Source organism: Pteronotus mesoamericanus, unplaced genomic scaffold (assembly GCF_021234165.1).
Source record: "Pteronotus mesoamericanus isolate MK-2021 breed Mesoamerican mustached bat unplaced genomic scaffold, CSHL_Meso_final contig_657, whole genome shotgun sequence".
Taxonomy (NCBI): Eukaryota; Metazoa; Chordata; class Mammalia; order Chiroptera; family Mormoopidae; genus Pteronotus; species Pteronotus mesoamericanus.
In genome coordinates this window covers 15,781,237-15,809,100 of record NW_026555229.1, presented here as the reverse complement: position 1 = coordinate 15,809,100, position 27,864 = coordinate 15,781,237, and the positions used below count along the sequence as shown (strand labels likewise).

Sequence of the window (27,864 nt, the reverse complement as noted above, 5' to 3'; positions counted from 1 at the left end):
AGAAAGGCAGTCCTACAGTCTAACTACTTTGAGTAGCAATTTCCTTAAGACGTAGTCACCTGGTGAAGTCATTTTTTTATACAAACTAGGGTCTAATCACCCTGTAATGACTCTTCAAGCTACAACTGCTGTATAGATTGTGTTTCCATGTACATAATGCAATTTGATGTAGCAGCTCAAATTCTGAACAGCCAGGTTCTGAGGACAGTGGTCCAAGGGGTGGACAGAATGTTTTAAACCTAATGCTCTTTATAATATATCTTCCATTATTCTTTTGCTACATACACATAAATATACTCTTACATATACATGTTCTACATTTACAAGGATATAGACTAAATAAGGGTATTAGATGTATGCATAAATACATGCTTTAGAGTGAGGAAGGAAGGTTGTATATAAGTAGGCTTTAAATGGAGTTCATTACATATTCACACAAATATATAAAGGAAAATCACATTGGATAATACAACACACTCTAATAATTCTCACGTTGGCTTATAAAACTCAGAAGAACATTCTTAAATAAGCAGGAGTTGAAAGTATATGATGGATGCATCCCTCAGAGCATTTAAATCTCTTCTCCTTGATTAAAAATTCCTAGTTCCTCTTCAGTGAATTGTTTGGAGTTTTTGAGCAGCCTCTGCCCTGATTAAAACAAATTAGCATCAAAGATCCCCTGTTGAATGAGAAATCATTAATTGAGAAACATGCAATGCTCCTTAATTACCTTTAGAACAGTGAGAGAACAAATAATCTCAGGTTCCAGAGGGGCCTGCCTGCTCTGTGCTGTGGACTCATTCCGTGTAGCTGCTGGAACAAAACTCAAGTTGCAAACACCATTAGAGACTATCAAAGCCAGCTTCAGTAAACACAGTGTAGATTGTTTATCTAAAAGAAAAATATCTAGATGATGACTAACAGGAAGAGTTAGTTTATTATTTTGTAGAGAGCTTTAAAAATGTCTTACATATGCCAATATTGATTGAGAATTAATGTGAGAGGTTCTTTCTAATGCAAATTTTAATGCTTTGCGTAAAACATTTCATTTATGTAATTACCTGATAAAATTTCAGATGCTCAGGTACAGATGAGTGACTTTATCATTTAACAGTGGGACAGAAACCGCCAAAGTGTTAAACTGCATAAAACCCAGGTACAAATGGAAGTTCAAATCATGATGGCAGCACCTTAGTCATTCATTTCTTTATCTACCGAGACAATAGTTATGGCAGCTTCCGTAGGTCAGTGAGATAGGATGCATCCCTCTTGCCTTCAAATTCGAGAAAACACTGAATATGGAAATATCTTTAGGAAACCAAATTGTAATAAGTGTTATGACAATTTAAAGAACATTACCAAAGGTGCATACACAGTGCTGTATGGATAACCTTCTTGATAAGAACAGCGATATGGAACTGGTTCTGAAAACTCTACTATTTCCCACAAGCATCCTGAAAGAAAGGAAGCAGTGCTCTTGTTTTTCTACATAAGGTACGTAAAACACAGTGAGGCTTAGTCATTCATTGGAAGCTAGAATCTGGGTTTTATTCCAGTTTTCCCAGGTCTTCATTTTAAGCGCTAGATCATGTGTTCTTAAGTGTTTCAAAAATTTGCAGAATTGATTCAACTAACTCTATGCCTGGGAATATTTTTGGTTCACTGTACAGTTTAAAGACTGGTTCATAAAGCCCCAAACACTCTCAAATTCTGCCATTTCAGATTGATATTAATGTGATTAAGACCTAATTTTGGAAAATTGTGTTTAATTTTTAGTGAAACAAGTGACTTGTTTTAAAAGTAGGATAAAACTCTAGATCAACAGTTATAGTAGACTCCAAATTTTGTAGAAGTTATTAATCATTACTTTTGTCTTATATTCCATTAAGATGATAAACTTGACATTGCCATAATCTTTGCAAATATTATAAATAATCCCTTAGAGACTACAGGATAGGGGCAATTATCAAGACTGCATCAAAAATATCAACACGAAGTAATTTGCACCAAAGAAGAAGAAAAGCTGTCATTAATGCAGTATGGCAGGATGTGGACATGGTTATAATATTTTGAAACACTAGAAAAATTGTTTTCATTTTTTGTTTTTTTACTCCCCAAGGGGTTCTCATACAGGCACTTTGGGCACTATAGGGTCTTTGGACATTCCACCTTAGGCCAAAACAATTCGCAATTCACTAATGCACAAAACCTAAGTGGTTCATATGTACTCTCAAAATAAGAACTACTGAGAAAAAGTCTGCCACATAACCATCTTCTGGACAATTGTTTAGAAAAGGAATGTCATTTTACTAAAACATTGCATATTTTATATAAAAACACAAACAAGACATCCTTATATGTCCTTATAAGTGTCTAGTTTGTAAAGCTCATCAGATACCACTTTCTGAGAAACAAAAGGATGCTATTTGATAGTTTCTCTTACAGAAGGTTGATTCCTTTAATAGCCAACTGACTGAGTGTTTGCATTGAAAGGTCAGATTGGAGCCATCATTTCAGAAATAAGCAAAGAGTGGACATTGGGTACTCAGTTCTTTTTCTTCTTCCAACTAGTTCATCTGCACATAAGTGTACTGGGGACTATATTCTTTTAATCTCACAAGGTAACGAGCTTCGAATGAACCTGGTGTTCTGACTCTCAGCAGGGAATCGTCTTGATAAGTAGAATATTCTGTTTGCCATTATGTATCTGTGTTGCAGGGTAATTCATTTTGGGTTGAAATCAAATTGTTTGGAGCTGAGCTGTTATTTTTATTGGTGTCCTTCCAGCCGGCCTTCCTTTTAAGTGCCATCGTATTTCAGACAAGCTGACCTAAAGGAAAAGACCACTGTTGCCAATGTGCATTGTCACAGGGAATGGAGATGTGCAAGACCTATTTTATGTTATGTATTTATCTGCTGCAGGGGGAAATGAGCTGACCAGTCCCTGAAGGGTCAGGGGAGATGTCTGGTGATGGGAACGAAAATCCAACACAGTCCATTAGTATTTGCTCTAAAATTACCATTTAAAGTTGAGGAAGATAACATATGTAGTAGACACTGAAAAAATCCAGAAAAGCACAACTTGGGTAACACATCATTGGTTCCTATTGCAATTTAATTATTTGGGAATTTTGGCACATATGTGCACTTTAGTGTTACCAAATTAAAAAAAAAAAAATATATATATATATATCTCCAAGGGAAAATAATCATTGCTGTGATTCCCTGAATTAATCTTGAACCTTTTCAAAGTAAAAGGAGAAAATATCTAACTCTGATCCATTTCACATTTCAACAGCAGAAACTCATCACAACACATAGGTGATAGAGGCGACCACTTTTATCTCAGTTTACTTACAAATGGTGTAGGGAACTGGCCCAAGGCATTAGAAAAATTTGGTATTTGAGTTCACATTAAAACTCGAGTGTGTCCTCACACAGGACCTATTCTAAGATACTTATACATCACTGGAAAACATAAACTTTAAGACATCTTTTGGCAAAGGGGCCATAGAAGCGCAAAGAACTTTTACAAGGATTTGCTCGCTAATGCCATTCTCCTAGGTGGATTTCTAGAGCAGTATCTCCTTCCTCCCAATGCACACGGCTGGTTTAAAGCTCATGCTTAAATAGCTATCTTGCCTGAGTGAAAATTTCACTTTTCTGCAACATATAAAATTTGTCAAACCTTCTGACAGCGAGTAGCACACAGCGTTTCTGCAGTGGTCAGAGGGTCTGGTTGCTGGTCACTTAGGACCGCTGCACAACCAGTCCTTGAATGGGGCAGAATTATTTCAAGAAAGGATGGGTCCCCTGGTAGGCAGGTGTGGTCAAATGGGGAAGGGGTGCAATTTACAAGAGCTCAACCAAAATTGTACTCTCATCTTCGGAAAGCAAAATACTACTACTTGCTGTTTTCATTAGCAGGGCCAGAGAAAATAAAGTTCAACAGAATCTTAGCTGTTACAGCCTATGCCAGGGACCATGAGAGCGCACGAGTAGGAAAACCCATGTGAATTTGGAGAGGGAGTTGTGTATTCATCAGAAGGGGTTGCGGGTTAGAGCTGAAAAAATGCCTGCCCCCACTCTGGCCACTCACCGGTGACTTCTATGAAGAAACCTCTTCAGGGCAGAGAAAAGGCAGTTTTGAGCCCAAATCTTCGAATCTCCCGCTAGCCACTGACCCACTGTCAAAAAGCTAAAATGTGTGTAAGGCATGGATGTCAGAGAAGCTGCTGCTTTTATTGTCAGGGAAAGGGGCCCTGGGATTCTACTCAGCTCTCTCTCCTTCAGGTGCATCTTCATCTTTCCCAAACTTCTCTTTCTCTTCTAACGCTTCTGGGAGATGCCAGCCAGGCTGCATGTGTTTCTCGAGGCTAAGTGGGCCTCCTGGTCCCAGCTTCTTCCTTGGCCTGACTGCCGGAGGGTGTGATGGGGGTGGGGAGGCAACCACGATGCCATCTTCTAGAGCACAGGCAGGACCAACCTCAGATTTTGGCCTCGGGTTAGGAGGCAGAGAGCTGGCCTGAGGACCTGAGTCAAACAGAGGTCACACATGCTTGGTCCTTCTGTGGGGGCTGGAAAGAAGAGAGGCATTGGGTTCTCCTGGGCTGTTCCTTCTCTGTGACTCCAGACAGAGACCCAGCAGAGCAGCGGCACTGACATAAGGCCGGAACGCAGGGGGCAACGCAGGGACTCAGTCCAAAGCATGCCGAAGAACAAGTGGGCTTTTCTAGAATATTCCTCAGCTATGCCACAGCTGCACCAGTCGCAGAAAGAGGACCTTTATCATAAGCAAAAACAAGTTATGTAAACATAAAACACATGGTCTGGGCAGAGACGGTCAGTGACAGCTGGAAGCCTGGCCACTCGGGCCTTGTGAGTTTCTTCCGCCCTCGGGGACATTCTAAGTGTTCCAAGAGTCACAGAGAAAAAGCCAATGAAAATGAGGTAAAAAGGGGAAGAGAGAAAATGTATTTTGAATGTGGAGTTCAATAACACAAATTTTATAATCCAGTTTTAGAAGTTGGGGCAGGAGGGCACTTTTCAGGTGCTGAGTGCTTTTTCCTGCATCATCTTGGAAGAGTAAAAAAAAAAAAAACCAACAAAAAAACAAAAAAACAACAAAACTTCATCTGGCAGTGGGGGTTGGGAGATCCAATGTTTTTATTTCAGTAATTTAATCCTGATTAATAGCACGTGATATCATAAAATGTTTGCTTTTTAAAGCAGGTTTGAACTTTTATACAATCTAACACTGGCATGCACACCTGTATACATACACACTGATATGGTTCTAATTCTTACTTTTAAAAAAATTTGAGAAAACTAAAATGTTAAATGTACACGAAAGTGAAGACACTGCTATGATACCAACCAGATGGCTTATATTCCTTGGAAAAATATTTAAAGCTTTTTGAATTAGAGTGTGAATTCATTACTTAAAATAAATTCTCCTAACTGTTGAGAAAAGCAGCTCTTTGGCCCAGGGCAGTGTTTCCCTAATTTGCCTAATCATAAGAATCCCTGACGAGCTTATTAAGCATATTAATCTCCAGGGCCCGATCCAGTCATTCTGCATCTTCATCTCTAGAGAAAAGGTAGGAATCTGTACCGGCCTGGGCTAGTCTTATGATCAAGTTCCACATCTACCCTGGTAAAATGTCCGATGCGCTTTGGAAGTCAACCTTTTAAAAAAGTATACGTGGGCAGAGTTGATTTATTTGATCATTTTTAATTTTAAAAACCTTTTCTATAAGACACTTTTCAAATCATAGTTTTTTATTCAGTGAATAAAAAGATGCTCCACATATGACAACCAAATGTAAGGGCTGATCTGCTTTTGACTAATTTGAAAGTGAAAGTGGCCATTGATGTTCCCATCTAAATGCCATCAAGCAGTAATTTAAAAATTACTCTACTAAAACGGTATATATTTTGAAAGAATCAAACCCTCTATTGACCGAAATATCAAAGCAATTTTTGAGAAATCTCTATATCCTAGAAATGTAGGAACTTACTCAAGATTTTCATGAAATCTTCACTTGTGAGAACCTACCTGGCTTTTCCCTGTGGTGAAAGGATGGATTCATAAAGCAATGGGTAGAAAAGAGTGGCCTGGTGGCCCCACGATGGTTATTAGCAGCTGCACTGCACTGTGGTGGGAGCTTTATGTTTATTGCCTTCTGGGCTCACACCACGTCCACCATCTGGGCACCGCTACCTCCCCTCGCAGGTGAAAAGTCCACGGCTTCGAAGGTTAAAACTTGCCCAGCATCATGCAGCTCAAAGTTGGTTCCAATGTCTGTTCTCAGGACCATAGCCAGTCTGCACTTTAAGTGTCCCTGCCGTATGACAACAGTCACACTGTTTTACTGGAACCCCCCAAAAAATGAGTGGTTGCGAAGTACAGTAAGTATTGATTACACAGTGAGTTAAGTCCTATTTCAAGTTTTCTTAGTGAACATAATAGAGTCTTATATGGCATACATTTTCCATGTGTATCCCTGGAATAAATTTTCATTTAAAAGCAATTACAAAAGTCCTGATCCTCTTAATATTTATTAAATCAAACAGTAAGCATGTGCCATCTTTCAACAAGAATTCTCTAGTTGGGTCCAAATAGTGTCCCCAGGTTAATTAAAAAAAAACTCCATTCCATTTAACCAAAAATTTTCATATGTGGAAGAATAATAAATTCTAAAAATTTAAAGAATTTTTCAAAGTCATTCTAAATTGATATATACAGAATTCCATTAAGATAAGCTTTCAAGAGAATCAGTCATTTACTTGCTAAATTCTCAAAGAGTTTCTGCATACTTGTGGTTGGGTTGAAATCAAAAGGAAGCATACAAAATTAAAATTGTTGTGATAAGGGGACACAAATATCCAGTAACATGAAACATTCAAAGTTATTATCCCTAAGGTCTTTTCAATCCACTTCACCTGAGGGTGAATAATTTTATTTCCAGTAAAAAAGCTTTGATAAGTTGAGAAGATATTGCATAATTAATCACAAAGTTAGCAATATTTGGCCCAGGAAAGTATATTGTGAGTTTAACATTGCATTACGCCCCATAATTCTCTAAAATTCAAATTTTCAAATTTTAAGAACCTGATGGGATTCGAGGTGGATGAAGGTTGACAATTCTTTCATAGTAATACTGTTTGCTCAGACTCTCTAAAAATAGAACTGAAACAGATTTTACATACAACTCTGTACATTGTTGTTAATAAGCTTTCTTTTATGACAGTCGTTAGAGAATTACACAAGTTGGGCAATCGTTTTATTTTTAAATGATTATATTTTTGTAATCACCACTTTTGTCAATTTATTTTTCCAGGAGAAAAAGTAACATTTAAAGGGTCCAAAAAGGAAGCTAATAAAATTGCTTGATTGTTTTTAGGAGACATTTACAAACTTGGCTCACTTTTTTTTTTTTGAGAGATAAAATATCATAGGGAGGTAAAATCCAGTTCCACTCCCAGCCCCCACGAAAACCCCACAGGCTATAGATAAAATTACTCTAAGAATTAGTCTTATTTTTAACGCATGGAAAATAGCAAAATTATCATGCGAACATAAGGAATATATACTATAATTCATAAATGCCTAATTATTAAAACAATGACATAGTCATGGTTAGAAGCAACCTAGCAATCTTATATACGATGCAACTACATATTGTGTGATCATTCCTGATATATATTACATTCGATCCTCATCAAATTAAAGCTATGTATAAATGGCATTATAAAATCAACATTTAATATCACAATAGGGTCGTGTTCCGCTACTGCACAACCATAGCATGCAAGTAACTATGCGTTAGCTGTAAACAGTGACGTGTCATTCATTACCTTCCAGAAATCCAAAGAATGTGAAGAGTACATATGTAGTTCTAAACATCAAACATATTTCAATGACTTTCATATTGAACAAAACTCTATCATGTAAAGCAGCTTTGGATACCTCTCAGTGTTCTCTACAAATACCTTGCAGTCACCCTAAAGTAAGGACCTATAATTCCCAATAAGATCTGTAATGCCACTGAGGTCTCATGAACGGTGGTCAAACTCAGGACACACAGGATCCTATGTCCCAATGTGAAAGCCATTATACATCACTTTTCTTTTCTGCCATAATTTGATTTTGAGTTGTTAATAATAGGCTGAATGGGGGCAATAATGAACTTATTTTTTACACTGGAGACTTTCTCTCATGCCACTAATGTGTTCATGTTAGAAATGAGAATTCTGCAGATGCTTGCCAGCAAATACTCCTCCCTGCTTGTATTCTCAGTCAAATGGCTGGCAGGAAGGGACCTGGGCCATATTATAACTTGGGAGATGTCGCCTCACAATACTTTCCATCGCATTTGTAAAAGGTAGACGAAATCTAGCAGCTGGGAGAGGAAGACCAAAAAAAGATGATCTGTTCTTACAAAAATGCAGAGGGATTGTTTAGGTCTGATCCGACGGTTCCTAGGCAATTAAAAATCACCATGTTAGAGCAGAACAGCTCTTGCCGCTCTCTGCAGGTCTGAGGCATTGGAGGCTGTGTTTGGAAGGAGGGGAAACTGATTGCTGGACAGGCCTTCCCATGCTCTATCAGGTCTGATAATGAGTTAGGCGGTTGGCATGGACGGCAGGAAGGTCCTCTTCACTCAGAATCCTAATAAACCTCCTGTGAAGGGGCACCTACCACCCGTCAGAATGTGCTCGTTTGCTTCTGCATTCCAGTTAGGTGGAAAATAGCCACATTCTCAAAATGAGTTTGAACGTGATACTGTCATGTGAAATATTTAAATACACTGCCTACATCCTACTAAATCAAAATCTTGCAGTTACATTTACAGTGAGAGAAAACAGTATTTAAAGCCATTGTGATTTCTTCATTTCCTGTTCATATACAAGTGATTTTAAGTTTGCTTATGAGGCAAAAACTGTACAATTCTCATTGTTCAGGCATTATAAAATGTCTTTCTTTAATGTCTTGGGATATAAACAGTTTGGTTTATATGAATTACATATTTTTCATCTGCATAAGAAACAATATACATCTTTTTCCAGAGCAATTTAATGTTCTCTAGGATACGCCTAAGAGAGTCGTAAAAACTGACTTTATCACCCTTGACCTTCAATACTGTTACTTCTATAAAACTCATGAACATTCTTTGGCCACTTGGGTCATTGCCCATTTGCAGGGAACTGTACTTGGGTCCTGGGACCATCCAGAGTTTTGCCTCCATAAAACTTGAGGCCATAGATCAGCCTTAACGGAAGCCATTGACAAAGTGAAACGGTACAAATTATCCAGGGGCAATTCCTGTTTCTCAGACACAAGTTCCTTGACGTGTTGAGAGGTGGTGCTTTCGGTTGCGGACTCCGGAAGTCTTGTCTTTACTATCTGAAGGCTTCTGTTGTGAAATATCTACTAGGGCACTGGCAATGGCGAGACCTGGAAGAAAAGGAAAGAGGCCTTGAAATGTTTGGCTAGGTGTTTCTAGGCTGGCAACAGTGGTGGCTTAGCCCCTTAACTGTATGGTTTTACATTCAGTTATCAAACATTTAGTTGTTTATTGGAAGTTACCAAGTTGTTTAGTCTTTACTCATGATGTTTCTGAACTTGGACATATGAACTCCACTCATGAAAGAAGAACAAGGGTCTAACAAAGTTAATTGGCTCTAACTTCAGACAATCAAATTCAGAGATGACAAAATATCACAGTGAGTTGTGGATATGACCCACAACTTCGTTTCTAGGTCTGAACACAGGTTTGCTATGAATGTACAAGGAATTTCCAGTGTTACCATTTCCATGTGTGTGTGTGTGTGTATGGGACAAAGGTCATTGCATTAAAATTTCAAAAAATTTCTTAGGGAAGTTTAAGGTTTATATAAAAAAATGAACCAATACTGATACATGGTTATTAACTAAAGTCCATAGTTTACATTAGGGTCCACACTTGGCATTGAACAGCTCTATACGTTTTGACAAATGTGTAACATCAGGTGCACACCACATAGAATAACTTCTCTGCCCTAACAGTCCCCTGTACTTTACCAATATATTTCTTCCCTTCACCTGGGCCTCCAGTAATGACTGATTTTTAAAAAAATGTCCCTATAGTGTTGCCTTTTCCAGAATGTCACACAAGTGGAATAGTAAAATATAAGCCTTTTTGGATTGTCTCATTTCACTTAGCAATATACCTTCAAGTTCCATCATATCCTTTTCTTTGGCACGATGCCTCATTTCTTTTTATCACTGAATAATATTCCATTGTATAGATGGACCACAACTTGTTTATCCTTTGAAGGGCATCCAGATTACTTCCATTTATTGGCAATTATGAATAAAGCGGCCATAAACATCTATGTGCAAGCTTTTTGTATGAATGTAAGTTTTCAATTCACAAATACCAAGGGGCATGATCTTTGAGTTGCACAGTCAGCCTACATTTCTGTTTGGAAGAAACTGCCAAACTGTCTTCCAAAGTGGTAGTGCCATTTTGCATCACTACCAGCAATGAAATGGGAGTTGCAGTTGCTCCACATCTTCATCAGCATTTGCTGTTGTCAGTGTTTTGGATTTTAGCCATTCTAATAGGCATGAGGCTCTAATTCATTGTTATTTTCATTTGTAATTCCCCACTAACATTATGTCAAACATCTTTTTGTATGCTTTTTTTTGTCATATGTATGTCTTCTTTGGTGAGCTATCCATTCAGATCTTTTGTTCATTTTTTAATTGAGCTATTTGTTTTCTCATTGCTGTTTTAAGAGATTTCTTTGACATTTTCAATACCAATCCTTTACCAGATGTGTGTTTTGCAGATATTTTTTCCCAGTCTGTGGCTTATCTTTTCATTCCCTTAAACTGTTTTTATGAATAAGACCAAAAGCACCCCAGGGATAAAGTTGTGTTATGTACGAGTGGATGTGGACAAAAGATAACCTATAGAAATTTAGCTGACAAACATCTTAAATATTAGAAAAGGGCCTTAGTGTTACCAGCAGAGTATCAACATGAAAGTGACCTCTAGCTCTCTTGGGCGATCCCAAAAAATACTGTTTAGTTACACATTGTTGTCCATGGATTGACAGGAACATCTGGTAGGATGCTCAGGGATAATAAAGAGTTCCCTAAGTTTGTAAAAGCAGATACAAACAGATACCTTGGTTTATCACAGCTACCCATAAATCATTTCTGTTTCTGTTGAGTCCCCTATAATTCTTGAGTAAAACAGAATATACTACATCACATCCTAAACCTAGGGACCAGAGTGCCTTCTGTAAGACCTCAGGGATCTGACTCCAGGCCGAGCTGAACCAGTCCCCGAGCCTTCACAGACAGCTCCTCGCTGTGCTGCTGTCAGAGGCCTCACTTGTTGATCTCACCCTAGGAAACGTGTCATTACGCTCTTTTATTCCTGTAGGTCAATTTATTCTAAACTGGTTTCTAGGAGAAACAGCGAGGTCATGTGAAGTACATGGAGATGTGTATCATTACCTGAGTACATGGGTGTTCTAAAGGAAAAAAGAAGCCTCGAGTAGCTTTGCAAACTGAAGAGAAGCTATTTGTGAAGGAGACGTTGACGGTGTTAGAGGGAAGGGATTGAACAATTACAGCGATTGCCGGCTAAGTTAATAATCTTATATGTTTACCTTTTAATGGATGCTGTTAAATGATGTATTATTTCAGGATATTAAATATTATCCTGAATTTCTTAGAGACAATGCAAGATCAAAGGGTCAAAGTTCAAATACAAATTGCTTTCCTGACCTTTGAAAAGAACATATGAACTTCTTAATTGTCCAACACAGATGTTTTAGTCACTTATTCTGCTCTAGGAAATACTTGTTTTGTTATTTCTTTAAGGGAGGGAACTGAAGCACATTATTTGGAAGAAACTCACAGGCCATGGTTGTGCCAGCCAAAAGTTCAGTTCAGACAGACCTTCATCTCCTGGCGTATCGCTGTCATCATTCGCAGCCTTCTGTGATTTCATTCCTGGCACCATCCAGTCCGAGATGGCCAAATGTGACAAATAATATGTATGTACCTCCTTTCATGTGGACAGAGACCACTTACACTAATTTCAATGATCGCAGCATCCAAATATGAAATCATGTTATTCATTAAGCTATCGTGTGACCGAAGCAGTTCTGACAAAACAAATACTTCCCTATTTACATGGGGCTACTCAGGCCAGTTCCCTTGCAGAAGGTACAGTGCCAGTAGAGAAGTAAACAGTTGACGGGAAATGGTATGCTAATTCAAAACTGTCACTGTGTCTTTGTATTTCAGGGTATACGAAGTCCAAAGCCTAATTAAAGTAGTGTCTCTCACAACACATCCTGGGTTTAGTAATGGTTCGTGAGCTTGGAAGCACATTCAGTTGAAAATAATAAATCGTAAACCATGTTTCAGTTCTTAATTTACAAATGAAATTGCAAATCATGCTTATTTTAATTTGACAGCTTTTGGTCTTTTCTTATGAAAATGGAAAACGAAGGGCGTTTTGAGATTCTGTGTAAGTGGCAAGATGAATGTAGGAAACCCTGCGTTCCTCCCCCAGTGATGTCTGAGTGGCCACTGGGTGTGCTCACAGAGGACACTGGGAGGGCCACTTGCCCAGGTCTCATCTTCTTGATGGGCCAAGTGAGGCTTTCATTCAGATTTAAGCTTCTGTGCTTTATTGCACCACGCAGCTTGAGGCACACCATGAGATATTCTGCTGTACAAACCCTGTTGGGTTATTAATAAGTAGCATACTAATTGTAATAGCTACGTGTGTGTGCGCACGCGAGCATGCCAAGTGGTTGTTGGGCACAAGATTTTATTACTATGCCTGCATTTCTTTGTGTTTTAATATTTGGAGAACACATCAGCAACCCCAAAATTGCTGGGTCCCTGTTCAACCTTAAAGAGGGCCTAGCCACTAGAGGAGACAAGAGCAATGAGGCCGCCTGCCTTCCTGAATTGTCGAGTGCATGGAAGACTCATTGAAAAAGAGAAAAATAAAAATAAAAGTCATTTCTATCATTTCCCTTCAGCATGCTTTATAGTGGGGAATCTAATTTTCTTAATTGATGAAAAGAAACATCAAGTCCGTGGTTCTTTCAAAAAGACAATATTACTTCCCTTTTCCCCGCAATGTAATATTTATATGCTGCTGAGAGACTGAATATACAAATAGGCAATGGCCAGACCATGTAGAAAAACAGGACCTTGGCCCACAAGCGGCAGCGACCTGCCCAGGAAACCAACCCTCCGAGACAACAACCAGCACAGACGCCCCCTGCTCCGTCACACCTGTCGGAAGTTACACTGCAGTCTCTAACAGCAATTGCGGAAGTCAAATTATTAGCCTTCTATCAATGGACCCCAAATACCCAGGACTTGATTCATAAGTGACAGCTTCTGTAATTTTTGTCCCTGCTTCCAACTCAGGACCGATCAGAGAAAAGAAAATAGGCTCTCCTAACAGCCATACAAGATGCCCTGCCTCTAATGGGCCCGCCTCCAGCTTCGTGAGGCCACAGCCCCCAGTCAGGGTGTCCTGGAAGCCTCTTTTTCCCATTCTAAAGACTTCCCACACATTTGCCTATCTTTTAGTCTCTGCCAAAACGCAAACAAGCTATGGTGCCTGACTCCCTGGCTATATATAGCAAGTTCTCCATAAATAGCTTTTGCTTGCTATTTGGTTTATTTTTATACCTGCGATGAAGAGATAAACATAGCTTGAGATCTCTCCTGGATTAAAAAAGTGTATGTGTCAATAAAACAAGAGCAACTTAGAAGTAAGTTCTCTGTTTTGCTTTTTGAGGCAAACCCTTCCTCCTGGTATAGGTTTCCCGGGGAACGGTTTCCCAGTGACCAGTTACCTGGTGATGACCCCATGCTCCCCAAACCGTAAGAGGAAGTCCTGGCTCCCAGGAGGAGGCTGCGCAGCGGCTCACGCCGGCGCCGTTAGAGTCCCAGGAAAATCAGGTCAGTCCAGAGGATCATTTTTCAAAACGTCACACAAATCATCTGATGAAATCCACTTATTGCGTTCTCTAGGCCTAGCACAGTTCCTTGTTATCAAAGCAATACAATTAACCGGGGGAACAATTCATTATTTTAGACTGGTGGTCTAAAGGAATTTCATTTACCATGTCAAGATGATTCACAGACGCCGCAGGCTAGCAGAATGGATATCAAAATATGCCGGGAGATTCAATAAAAATGCTGGGGTTTAAATATTTATTGTAAGCTTTACCTTTTTGCACTTGGGGTCCTTAAATACCAGACACTATGGCAGTTAGATTATTTAAACGTGAATTATAAACCTCCTAAGAAAGCAAGTGCCCTCTTCTGTTTCCTGTTCCGTTTTCCGTGGTCCCCGGCGTTTCAACCCGATGCTTGTAATGCGGCACAGCTCGTGGCGGGCTGCCCCGGATCGCCCCGGGCAGGGCCAGCTGCGAAGGCAGCGGACTCCCCCGGGACCCTGCAGATTTCCTTCAGAACATGGGCACGATTTAGTAGTCACCGGTTCGGATGCTGCGAGCTACCACAGGTATTTTGTACATAAGTAGAAGAGGCAGCAAAATCAGATCTTTACTCAGAAGCTTAAAAAAAAAAACCAAAAAAACAACCAACCAAACCACTATTTTCTCCCTAAAATTTAAGACCTTTGTTTCTCAGTAACCATGTCTAGACATGCCCTAAAGAAAATGCAGTGTAAATGTCTAATAGCTAAACATTCAAATGGCAAATATACCTTTTTAAACCTCTAAACTGGTGATGAAAACTGCCAAAGAAAAACATCAGGAATTTAGTTATCTTTAGAAAAACCCTAGGTTTTCCTAATGGAAGGAGAATGGTCTTAAAAGACTCCAGCAGTAACAATCTAATCATAAAATTACTGATGTGTGTTTTTTTACAATTATGCAGAACAATTAATAAGTACAGTACTAAAATACTGCACATCAAATGAAATTGCCTTGGAAAGAGCATTCTCGCTTTATATACAAACATGGCACTCCCATTTACATTTGAACAAAGCCTCAGAAAAGTCACTCATTTTGGAATGCTCTCTTCTCCAGCCTGTGTAAAAGCAGCACCACTATATATTTTAATTTTCCAGGAAAACAGCTTCATTAGGCGTGAAAGGTTAATTGTAGGTTTAAGTGGAGCTCAGGGACCGGTGCAAGGTCTGCAGTGAATTGTACATTCTGCTTCAGGAAGACTTGAATGAGTGCTGTAGCCTGTTTACCCTGCTGAAATGTTTTACTACCTCATTTACTATCTGTCTTCTTTTACGGCTTGTATTTGTAGTTCTTCTAAACCTTAATGGCTACAGTTTTATTTCACTGTAATCAGATTTAAATGGAAATACCATGCTGGGATGTCTAAATGTTTTCTCTCTGATTGTATACAGCTACATACCAATCAGAGTCTTGGCTATCTTACATATGAGTAAGAAAGTGACTTTGGGAAACTTTGATGTTACATAGACTCTAGCTTTTGTGCAGAGTTAATTTAACATTCAGTGTGGCTACCGTTGCCAATATATAATAGGGGACGACGCATAATTAGAAAATATGCATCTCTATTTTAATTTATCTTTTGGAAGGCCAGCACAACTGAAGTCATTATTAGGCAAAACTCCAAAGGTTACACTGTTGAACAAAAATGGAAATACTTCACGTGCTGAAAACAGTGGAGTGACAAATGGACTAGTCACATTTATCTGAGAGTTTAAAGAAATATTTCTCTTCATCTATCAAAAACCTGTGATAACTACAGATGTTAGTGTTTAAATACAAATGATAACTGTATTATGGTCTCAATTGGTTTTTGGCCTTTAACATACCATAATATTTAAAAATTTCATTTAAAGACACGCTGTACAAATACTCTGAACTGTAGTCTTCCTCGAGCACCACAGATGCCACTTCCTGTGGCATTGCCACACTCCCTAAATTTTACATCAACTATTCCCTCATTGCGTAGAACATGCTGAGTAACTAATGACCAGTACTGTCTCAAGTCATTGTTGGATGCAAATCTTTATGGCTTTTTAACAAGGAAAGCTCCTTTTAGATCTTATCTATTCTAATTTTAATCATATACTAGAAAATCTTATTTTGAAAAATTTTTGATTTTTTAGGGGCACACACATTATAAGAATCGGCCTAGCGGCTACCTTTCAAAGTTGTTAAATAAATTTCCAAATGATAGTCCCTCTTTCTAAGCCAGAAAATGGGAAACCATTTTCTAGTATTTTCTTTCTTCAACTAAAAAAAAACTGACATATGATAATCCCTTATTTTAAGCCCTACTCATCTTTAATTTAATTTAAATGAAGTACTTACTGCTCATTGAGGAAACTGAACTATGGCAGTTCTGTAATAATAGACATAATTTATTTTCCATTAGGTATGGACATTGTACTTTAGCATTTCTAGTAGTAAAATGTCATTGGTTGCTTTAAATTAAGTGAGATTATATGTGACAGTATTTTATAAGCTGTATTTATAATGTATTATACAAAGTTAATCATTTCCATTATAAAACAATCAGCTACTACTAATAATTATACAAAATCAAAATTAAATCACAAATGTCCAGAAAACTCTGAAGTCCTAAGGATCAAAAAATTCTTTGTAGAGCAAATCACTTCAACTATTATTTCATGAGTGCCTATTATATATATCCTAGGCACTGCTCTTGTCCCTGAGGATTTAGCAGTGACTGAGACAGACAAGACACAAAAGATTCTGTTCTTCGTGGAGCTTACATTATAGTGGATCAAGGATGTGCACTCTTTTGACCAAGTTATAGTGGTGATTAAATGGAAAAGGCTTAAAAAGTGCCTGGCTCATAAGAGCTCAAAAATGTCCATCATCTGACATGGTACTATATAGAGAGCAACCTAAAGACACCACCAAAAACTACTAGAACTGATAGATGAGTTCAGTAAAGTAGTAGGATACAAAATTAATATTCAGAAATCTGTTGCATTTTTTAATGCACCAATAAGGAACTACCAGAAAGAGAAATTAAGAAAACAATCCCATTTAAAACTGGATTTAAAAAAACAAAACAAAACACCTCTAGGAATAAATTTAACCAAGAAGATAAGAAATACCTGTATTCAGGAAATTCTAAGACATTAAAGAAACAAACTGAAGAAGATACAAATAAATGGAAGCATATATTGTGCTCATGGATAACAAGAATTAACATCATTAAAGTGTCCATATAATCCAAAGCAACCTATAGATTCAGTGCAATTTCTATCAAAATACCAATGGTATTTTTTCACAGAACGAGAAAAAATAATTCTAAAATTTATTGGAAATCACAAAATACCCTGAATAGACACAGCAATCAGCAATCGTTAGAAAGAAGAACAAAGTTGGAGGTATCACAGTCCTTGATAGAAAATTATACTACTGGCTATAGTGATCAAAACATGATGGCACTGGCATAAAAACAGACACGCAGATCAGAGAACCCAGAAATAAACCCACACCTACATGCTCAATTAATCTATAACAAAGAAAGCAAGGAGGCAAGAATATTCAATGAAGAAAAGGTGGTCTGTTCAATAAATGTGTTGGGAAAACTGGACAGATACATGCAAATATATAAGACTAGACCACCTTCTTATACTATATACACAAATAAACTCAAAATGGATTAAAGACTTAAATGTAAAACTGGAAACCATAAAAATCCTAGAAGAAAGCATAGGCAGTAAACTCTCTGACATTTCTCTTAGCGATATTTTTTTCTGATACGTCTCCTCAGGCAAGGAGAAGAAAAGAAAAAATAAACAAATGGGACTACATCAAACTAAAAAGTTTTTGCACAGCAAACCATCAAGGAAATGAAAAAAAAATACTGAATGGAAGAAGATATTGCTAATGATGTGTCCAATAAGGGGTTGATATCCAAAATGTATAAAGAACTTACACAACTCAATACCAAAAAAATAAATAAATAAATAAAAATAAATGAACAATCCAATTAAAGATAGGCAGAGGACCTAAATAGATACTTCTCCAGAAAGGACATACAGATGGCCAACAGACATATGAAAAGATGCTCAGCATCATAATCATCAGAAAAATGAAAATTAAAACCACAATGGGATACTACCTCATGCCTATCAAAACGACTATCATCAATAAATCAACAAACAAGTGTTGGTGAGGATGTGGAGAAAAGGGAACACTAGTGCACTGTTGGTGGGATTGCAAATGGGTTCAGCCACTATGGAAAAATCAGTATCCGGTTTCTTCAAAAAATTAAATATAGTGCTGCCATAGCACCCAGCAATTCCACTTGTAGATATATAGCTGAAGAAGTCCAAAACTAATTGGAGAAGATATATGCACACCTATGTTCAATGCAGCATTATTTACAATAGCTAAGATATGGAAGCAACTCTAGTGCCGCCAATACACAGTAGATAAAGAAGCTGTGGTACACATTTACAATGGAATATCACTTGGCCATAAAAAAGATTGAAATCCTACCATTTGCAGCAACATGGATGGACTTACAGGGTATTATGCCAAGTGAAATAAGTCAGTCAGAGAAAGACAAATACCATATGATTTCACTCTTATATGGAATCTAAAGAACAAAATAAACAAAACAGAAACAGGTTCATAGATAGAACAAACTGAAGGTCTCCAGTGGGAGGGGTTTGTGGGGATGGGAGAAAAAGGTAAAGGAATTAGGAAGTACAAGATGGTCATTATAAAATAGTCATGGGGATGTAAAGTATAGCATAGGGAATGTAGTGAATAATATTGAATTAACTATGTATGATGCCAGGTAGGTACTAGAATTATCAGGGGATCACTTCATAAATTATATAATTATCTAATCACCATGCTATGCACTTGAAAGTAATAAAATAATATTGAATGTCAACTGTAATTGAAAATTAAAGTTAAAAAACTGTCCATCACAATCATGATCATCATCATCGAGCGAGAAGTCTGAAGTCAAATAGGAAGCAGTAGACAACACAGGGGGCACTCAAGATTTTTTTCTCTATCCTTTAGTAGCATTCATTCATTCATTCATTCAAAAATTAGTATGCCCACCAAATGGAATGCCAAATAAAGGACAAAATATAACAGAAACATGGACTCATGGACAGCAGCTATTTAGAGCAACATTGTCAGTAAGATGGTAGTGTTAAGTCTTCAAGTCAGAATTATTTTGATGTCTTGAATAAAATTGAGAACTTACTCATGAAGATATAGATGACTTAAAAGTATTGTCCACTCATTAAAAAAATGTGAAAATATTTGAAACTGATAATGGGAAAAGAGAAGAATGACAACATTAAACAAAGCATTGTTTATATTAATATTGCTCATATTATTGGAAATACTACTAATAATTAACGTTTATACATTTCTTAAGAGTTAAAAATGCTTTTACACTTATTATCTAGGCTGTTCCTTAAGACTGTCCTATTGGAAGTGGGTCAGGAAGCTATTTTTGTCCTTGCTTTGCAGATGGCCCAGAAGAGGCACAGAGTGATTAAATGACTAGTTCAGGCTCACACAGCTGGTATCAGTGGTGGGACTCAAACCCAGGACTCTAGGTCAGGGGGCTCCCAACCCCCGGGGCCTCAGGCTGGTAGTAGTCTGTGGCCTGTTAGGAACCCGGCTGTACAGCAGGAGGTGAGCGGCTGGCAAGTGAAGCTTGACTCGCATCACTGCCTGAGCTGCGCCTCCTCCCCCACCTCGTTCTCCCACCCCCGCCCTGTCCGTGGAAAAATTGTCTTCCATGAAACTGGCCCCCGGTGCCAAAAGCAGCGGGAACCACTGCTCTAGATCCCTTGACTTGCACTCCACTCACTTCAAGTCATTAGAAGGAAACTGCCGCTTTGCATCAAATGACTAGCACATTATTTTGAATGAGAAAGAAAAAAACATGGGCTGGGGTGTGAAATCAGTTATGATCAAAGGCATTAATTAATGATGATGGTAATAAACACAATTATAATACAAAAAAACAACTACTGTGTTAACATTGATTAAATGCTTACTAAATGCCGGGCACTGCCCTCAGCACTTTGAGGCACATTTACCCATTTATGTGGCAGAAAGGAGTGGAAAACAACACAGATCATGTCCATCAACATGGATTGAGGGCAACTGCAGGCAGTGCGGTTCAAGTTGGTGGTTCTCAGAGTCATTTACAAACAGCATCAAGCTCTGGCAAGAAGGCAAGAGCTCCTAAGTTTGCTGACAACTGCACAGAGACCAATCCTGTGATGCAGGCACAAAGCAGGAGGAAAAGCCAGACCTGAGATCTCAGAGATGGGCCTGGAGATCAAAGATTCCTGACGGGGTGAGGGGCGGGTCATCTCTGAGCTGCTGTTTGAAAGATGAGAAGGACCTAGTCAGATGAAGAACACTGTATGAGGGACGAGGGGCTGGGGAACTACAAATTCAACAGCATGAAGAGAAAAGTATTTGGGACACTTCAGGGCATTTGCTATGGCTGGAACACAGGCGCACATGGTAGAATGGTGAGAGAGGAGAGAAGCAGGCAGAAGGAGGGCCATAAAATGGCCTTATGCGCCAAACTAGGAAATTGATTTTTAATTGGTAGGCCAGAAAGAGCCATGGAATAATTTTCAGGGGTGAGGAGGCGCAATCAGACTTTTATTTCAAAGAAGCAACTCTAGTTGTAGCAAGGAGAACAGACTGAAATGGGAAGTGAGACTACTATTATTAAAACCAGATAAGAATGCAGCAATCAGGACAGAGAAGAGGGGTGAAGAGGACACGTGTTTAGGAGGGATTACTATGGGAGATAAAAAATAGGGAGGAGTCTGAAACAACTCCCAGCTTTTTGGTTTGGGTGGTTGAGTATATGAAGGAGGAACAGGAAGAGCCAGGGTGTGTGGGAAGGTGGTGGACTATTTGTTCAGTTCTTAATGTACTGAATGGACTGAGGCTGCTGACCTGCGGGGCATCTCAGTGGAGGTGTCTAGTTGGATATGCAGGTGTGAAGCTCAGGGATAAAGTCTAGCCCATAGGTGTCGTCAGGGTTTATTTGAATGGATGGAATCTGAAGCCTTTGTACTTGTGCAGGTGGGTAACACCAGCAGCTACTGCAATAGGTAAAGCCTAAATGTCAGTGGCTTAACCAAATCGAAGTTCGTTTCTCACTATGTGAAGTCCAAGGTGGGTGCACTTGATTGGTATCAGAATGTGTATGTGGGGAAGGGCCCATGGCAGCATCTGTTCTGTTTAGGTATTTAGTGACCCAGAATGATGGTGCTTCTATCATACTATCTTCGATCTGGGGTTTTCTATGGTTGCCTTGAACATTGAAATCTGGGTGCCAGGTGGGAGATGAGAGGGTAGGAAAGGTACACCCCCTTCTAAACCACCTGGGGCCAGAAAAGCTCATGATACTGTTCTAATGTTTCAAGCAAGTACTACCTCCCAGAAACAACTCTCCACTGGTGGGAAGGGGAGCAAATCTTGGGTGGACAGCCAGCAGTCTCTGCCACTGGAGAGGATGAGGCCACCCTGGAAGAAAGAATAGGGTAAGGAAAAGACCAAGAAGAGGACTGATAATGGAGGAGGAGATCCCATGAGAAAACAGCAACATCCAGAGAGGTAGGAGAAAGCCAGGACTGAGATTCTCCACAGACTCTTAAGACCAGTCCGTGGTTTATTACAACCTGGGCATCCTCGTTCCGTTTGCAACAAATAGCCCCCAAATTCCATGACAACTGTAAGCCAGCCGAGTTCGTGGCTTCAAGCTGTTCTTGATTTGAAATCCACAATGTCCCCTGAGAAGTTTCTCTTGGAAGGAAGTTGGAGTAGGTGGCTGCTAAGGTCACCTCTGGCTCTACAAATTTATGACTTCAGCAGGCCAGCAGCAAGGACCCCACTTTCACTGCCGGCCTCCTGTCCCACAGATGCGCTCATGTGGCAGCACAGTGGTCTGCCACAGGTGTCACTGTGAAGTCGGGGATGGCTGGGTGCGAGAACTTTCTTGCTAGAAATATGCATTTATTGTTATTTAAAGACTTGCAAAGGACTGGGCATACTTCCACCAGAGAACCACACTGGTCAAAGCAGGGGGTTTGCACCTTGTTAACTGTGGTTTCTATGATGCCAACAACACGTGTCAAGAAACCAGCTGTAAGTCTCATCAGCAGAGTAAAGAGACTGGGCAGTCAGGGACCATGCTGGGGCTTGATCTTATGGCCAGGAGTCTCTGAACAACCTAACAGAGCTTTTTAAACTTCAGTTTTCTAATTCTTTATATTATTACACAATCTTGTCTTTATATCTTTGCCTGCTTCTTTCGACAAGGAGCACCTTGAAAGTAGGGACTATGTTTTAATTCACCTTCATACCCCACACATAGTCTAAGATGGGTGGTCAGTAAGTATCACTTGAATGAGAAGTAAAAGACATGTCATGATGCTTTGCGCTGCTAAGGAAGTGAGCTCTGATTAGAAGTCTCAGTGTTATTTTACTTGAAAGGTACTTGGAAATGTTGGCTCTCCTTATGTTCCTCTACTTGCATGTAATTGCAGAAAAGTTACTAAGTGGAGGGTGGGGATGAGGGTGAGAATAAGGCAGGCGGGGCATGAGTGGCTATAGTTCATCTGTTGTCTGAGAAGGTGACCTGGGGAGATTTTCCCGCATGGTGCCAACTGTACTCCAAAAGCGTCCCCGCCCCTTTCTCCTGGCCCAACATGCTTATGCCCAGAGAGCAAGAGCGACACCAGTGAGCGCCTGCCCAGCATCTTGGTCACTGCCGTCTCTAGACAGGTTTTAATATCTGTGTCAGTGTGTGTAATATGGATGAAAAATTGAGACAGCTGCCACACTTGCTTGGCATCAAAGCATTAACAAGTCAACCCTCCCTGAATATCTTTGGAGACACTTGTAGGACTTTAAATCAGCTTTGGAAATCCCAACATAAGCTTCGCTCCGTTCCTGAAGGAACACTACTCAAAAGGGAAAACTGGTTCACCTTTCATGTTCTAATCTCTCTCTGGAGATTTGTACAAAGTTAGAGCCAACACAAAAACATATTTTTTTTCATAGCTCAAATACTTATTTGTAAGAAACTAGATTGCAATTTTAAACCAGGGTAAAATAGTGTTGGGTAGCGACGTGTATCATTGCTTTCCATAGTGCTTATGTTAGAATACTTGGGAGAATAGGAGACAGATACAAAGTTTATGATGTCATATACCACAGATACACCACATTCAATATTAAAAGACGAGCTATCAACTAAAAAAAATGAATTGTAGTATTGTCCAAGGTGGTGTTTCTGCTCCCAAGGTCATAGCTATCAATATTTTTAAATCATTTCAACATTAAAAGAAATTGAAAATATACAGCTATCTCTGCAGTGTCAAAATATTATTTTAACAAACTCCAACAGGAAAGCATATTTATGTCTTTGACATAAAATGCTCAGATCATAGGAAAAAACTAGAAGAAATTATACAAATTTTCACTTGTAGCCATTTAGGCAAAATGGAAGAACAAAATGCCATACAGAATCATGATTTTTCCATTAATGGTATTACAAATTGCTTAGACATTACCACAAGTTATTATAGATAACTTAATGACCAAAGGCATTTTAACAAAAACAAATATGTCTGTAGCCAAATTGGTCCCTGATAAACTTCCTTTGCTGAAGGAAAAGGCGGTGGAGCACAGTGTATTCCTCAAGACAGGCTTCAAACCATCCGCTGGCATTTGCCAAGCGTAGGGGGAACGCAGGCGGTACACCTTCTCTCCGGTAATTCACAACACAGACTCCTAAGAAGTGGTGTGTTTAAATGACCTCCTTCACTCTAACAACAGATAGTATAAAAGAAGCCTTCATTCTCTTAAAGCATTTTTGAAACTCTGAGCCTGTCCCATGAATGCTGACCGTTCTAAGTGCAAAAGTATCATTTTATCCCACTTTGCCTTTGGGAACAATCAAAGTGGCCCCTGAACTACTGTAAATTGAGAAGTGTCACAAAGAGCCCGCACTATTGGGAACCTTTCAAATTTTATAGGTACGTGAGCGGACGTAAGAGATCTGGAACTTTCTCATGTTATCTCCAGGGGGATAAACACTGCCCTGAATTCACTCCAAGTTGTCTCCAGACACAGAGAGAATTCCCACACATTGCTTCCACAATCTCTGATTACAATTTTCTAAGTGATCTCCACGTGTATTTACAAAAGGGACATCTCGCTAACCTCAGGTTCCTCATAGGGTGGCAAAGAAACGGGTAAAGAGATGGATGGAGTTAGAAATTCCGACGCGCAGCAGCCCCACTGGAGAGGGAATCCGAACGCCGTTTGCGGGGCGAGAGGGAGGACTCTGCCTTCTTCATTAAGCATATTCGCTTTGGAGGTTATCTACCTGCTTTCCGTAAGTGCCTTAGCTGGCAGCAAGATGAAAACACTTGCTTTCAGGTCAATAAGGGAAATCTCTTATGATCAATGGTTGATTAGAGCAGGATCTTCTGAACAGAGTGGGCTCTAGCCTGCATTCTCTAAAGGGTTTTCAAATGAGTCTTACCCTGAGGTCTGGGCAAGGGGCCAGTTCACCACCCGGACGCTGCTGACATTCAGCACAATGGTCAATGAGTTCCCATAATTAGAGAATTTTTTTGTTTAATAAAGAAAAGACTGACATTTTAGAGTCATTCTATTTAACAAAGTAGAGAAATATAGCAGAAGCATGGTACTATCAAGGTTTTGAAAAAGTGTAAGTATTTCATCAAATTTGATGATCCTTAACTATTAACGTTGGAGAAATGCAGACTAAAATTTTTATTTGCAAAGATATTTATGACTTTCCCTAAACAATGTCCAAGAGGATCTTGAAAGGACAAACTAAAGTGGCGTATTTAAAATGGACTAAGCATGTTGTGTCTCCCCTTTCTTTTTTTTGGTAAAAGACTACTTCTTAAAAAGCATTTTGACAAACTGGGATCATTATAATCAGAACAAAAGCAAATCCTGCAGAATTTTGCATGAATAACTACAGCTTTTAATCAGGTATATTACATTCCCATTTCACTTTCTAGAGTTGCAAATAGCCAACCAGTTGTTTTTATTTCTTTGGTCAAGTACTAATTGAGAGAAGAGAATGGAAAAGTAAAAAGACTGATCCAGAGTCAATGAGCCACAATGCCAAAGGACCATCCATACTTTTCTAGAGAGCCAGAATAATCTGCAAGACAGAAGGTCAGTGAATAAAAAAGTAGAACCTAACACTCATGAAGAGATGCCTACTGTCTAGTAGCAATCACTCTGTTGCATATTTATGGCATACTCTGCAGGAGATTATAAACAATGTTCTCTAAAACCATTGCATGAGCTGCCTGGGATGACACAGCTGTCTTAGTACAGAACAACTTGGATGGTCTGAACTGACCCAGCTGAAGCAAGAGCCAAGCCACCTAGACCTAAAATTGAATTTTAATTCAAATAAAAGCAACAATGAAATTGTGGGTCACCGAATTGCTTGGTGGTTCGACTGAACTGTGCAGGTGAGTTCCCAGGGATGGTGCCTTCCTAGTATGACTCGCCTGTGTTCCAAAGTGCATGACCCGACGTGAAGGGGTGTCACACTGCCATTCTGAGTGTGGCCTTTATTCAGACATGTCATATAGCAGAGAAAATTAGGGGGAAATGTCAAATATATTTCTAGAATTATTGTGGGATGAAATAGATGATTTAATCATTTTAACAAATTTGGGAAAAGGCCTGCTTAGAAGAAAACAGGGCATATGATGCCACATGAAGATACTTTTAAAATGCAGAGCACGGGCATTAAAGTGTGAATTGGACATCACTAATGAAGCATAGCCACATCTTCTCAGTCCAAGTTCAGGAGAAAATATTTCCTAAACTCCCTAAAATGGTCACTATTATAATATACATGAGTCTGTACCATCTTTTATGAAAGGGTATCAGGAACCACAAAAATTCAAGTGGTGCTTCTTTCACAGATTCTTTAACTTTCCTCAGACATTTATGGTGGATTGATATTTGAAAAGAAAGGTGAATTAAAAAGAGAAAATATGTATTTTTTAATACACTAAAGCAAACTGTTCAACTTTCCATTTTTAACATATTGACATATTTTGTTCTAGTATTACTCAAAATTAGCTTTCTGATAAAAGTTCATATTAATTATCCCATAACATAGTCTAATCACTGCTGACATTTTGAAAGAAGATGTTAAGGAAGCCAAGATAAAAACTAAAATGTGGGTGAGAAATATTACATATGTTCCTCATTAATGCCCCACATGAGTTCATTTTCTCTTAAAGTAAAACCCAGCAAGGATGACTCTGAGAGGCAGGATAAACCAGCAGGGCCCTTGGACTTACCCAGGCATGGCCCCTTCCCACTGGGCCCGTCCCTAGTTCTTAGATGACGAGCCAAAAAGATTTTGGATGTATTTCAGTTTTAATGCCATTATTTTATTAATTTTCATGACTTTTAGTATGACATAAAAATAAGATGGAATGTATCAAAGAGCTACACATTAGATCTCTCTCAATTTAAATGATTAGCCTTAGAATCAAGTGAACACTAAATCTAAGCTGGCACTATCTTTTAAATTCAGTGAACATTGCAAATATTAGTATTAAAAAATTAGGTACTTTAATTACACAAAAACTTCTAAACCCCAGTATGAAATATATGTAGTCAAATTGAGCATCTATACATCTTTTCTTTTTAAAAATGTGAATATAATTAGCCCCTATAGTTTATTTAGTCAACAAAAAAGTCATTAAAAAAATAAACTTCAGCATAAAAAGGTTGAAATTTCTCCTTGTTGAACTGAGTGAAAACCAAGCAGAAATGCAATTAAAATAAAAAAGCAAAAGAAAATAATGATTGTGACTATCTTATGTTCTTTAGGATAAGTATTCCATAAAATGGGCTTACAAATGGCTTTGACAAAGGACACAAGGATCAGTGAGAACCCTTGTTTTATAATCCCATTGAAGTGAAACTAGGTAGTCTTAAAAGTATGAGCGAATCAAGCTCACAGGACTCCTTTCTAAAATTTGACCAATAAAGACACTTTCCACACACTGAAACACATACATACATTTATGGGGTAGTAGACTAAGTCCTTAGAATCAACAAGTTGCACAATCTTTTATTGAATTTATAGTGGTACTCTTTGTATAACCAGTATGAACACAAGCAAAATACTTATTTAAATAAAATCTTTTACTTCTGGTTTTGATTAGAATATTCAAACAAATAAAAAGACAATGATTATCAAAAACTGAATCTGGGGCCCTTGGTTTGAGATAATTAACTAATCACTAGACAATTTCCTTCTCAGGGGTACATGGGACCAGACATCTATTAAACAACTTTTCAGAGATTCATAAGGCAATTAATACAGGTTTCACTATAGAAAATTACATTTTAATGACTTTCTGTTCAAGTTACATGAAATTTCATGTAAGAAAAAGCTTATGAAGTCTAAGATTTTCTTTCCACCCATGTCATTAAAATTTGTATTTGAATATAGTTCCTTTCATTAACATTAAATCAGTTAGTTCTAACTTATGAAAAAGGCCGGCTAAGCTTAACCACAATAGTTTGTACAGCTTTAATTTGCATTCACAAAAAAAACCCCACAATAAATTAATTTGCTACTTGGGAAGAATTTGACAAATGCATTAATCATGAAGAAACTAAATTCAGTTTTCTTTACTTTTCCTCACAAAGATAAATGTAAGATAAGAGACTACGCCTTAAACATTCTTGAAGCAGAATGAGATGTAATGGTAACAATGGGGATAT

The 27,864-nt window shown here is 38.6% G+C and overlaps 1 protein-coding gene across 1 annotated transcript in view; it reads right to left on the bottom strand.

The window, feature by feature from the left end:
* Positions 1–8,070: 8,070 nt before the first annotated feature.
* Positions 8,071–27,864, bottom strand: part of ATRNL1 (attractin like 1) — a 498,803-nt gene continuing 479,009 nt past the window's right edge. Inside the window, exon 29 of the mRNA XM_054581578.1 lies at positions 8,071–9,460. Within this exon, the coding sequence (XP_054437553.1) occupies positions 9,336–9,460 (125 nt within the window). The 3' untranslated portion in view covers positions 8,071–9,335. The remainder of the gene's footprint in view (positions 9,461–27,864) is intronic.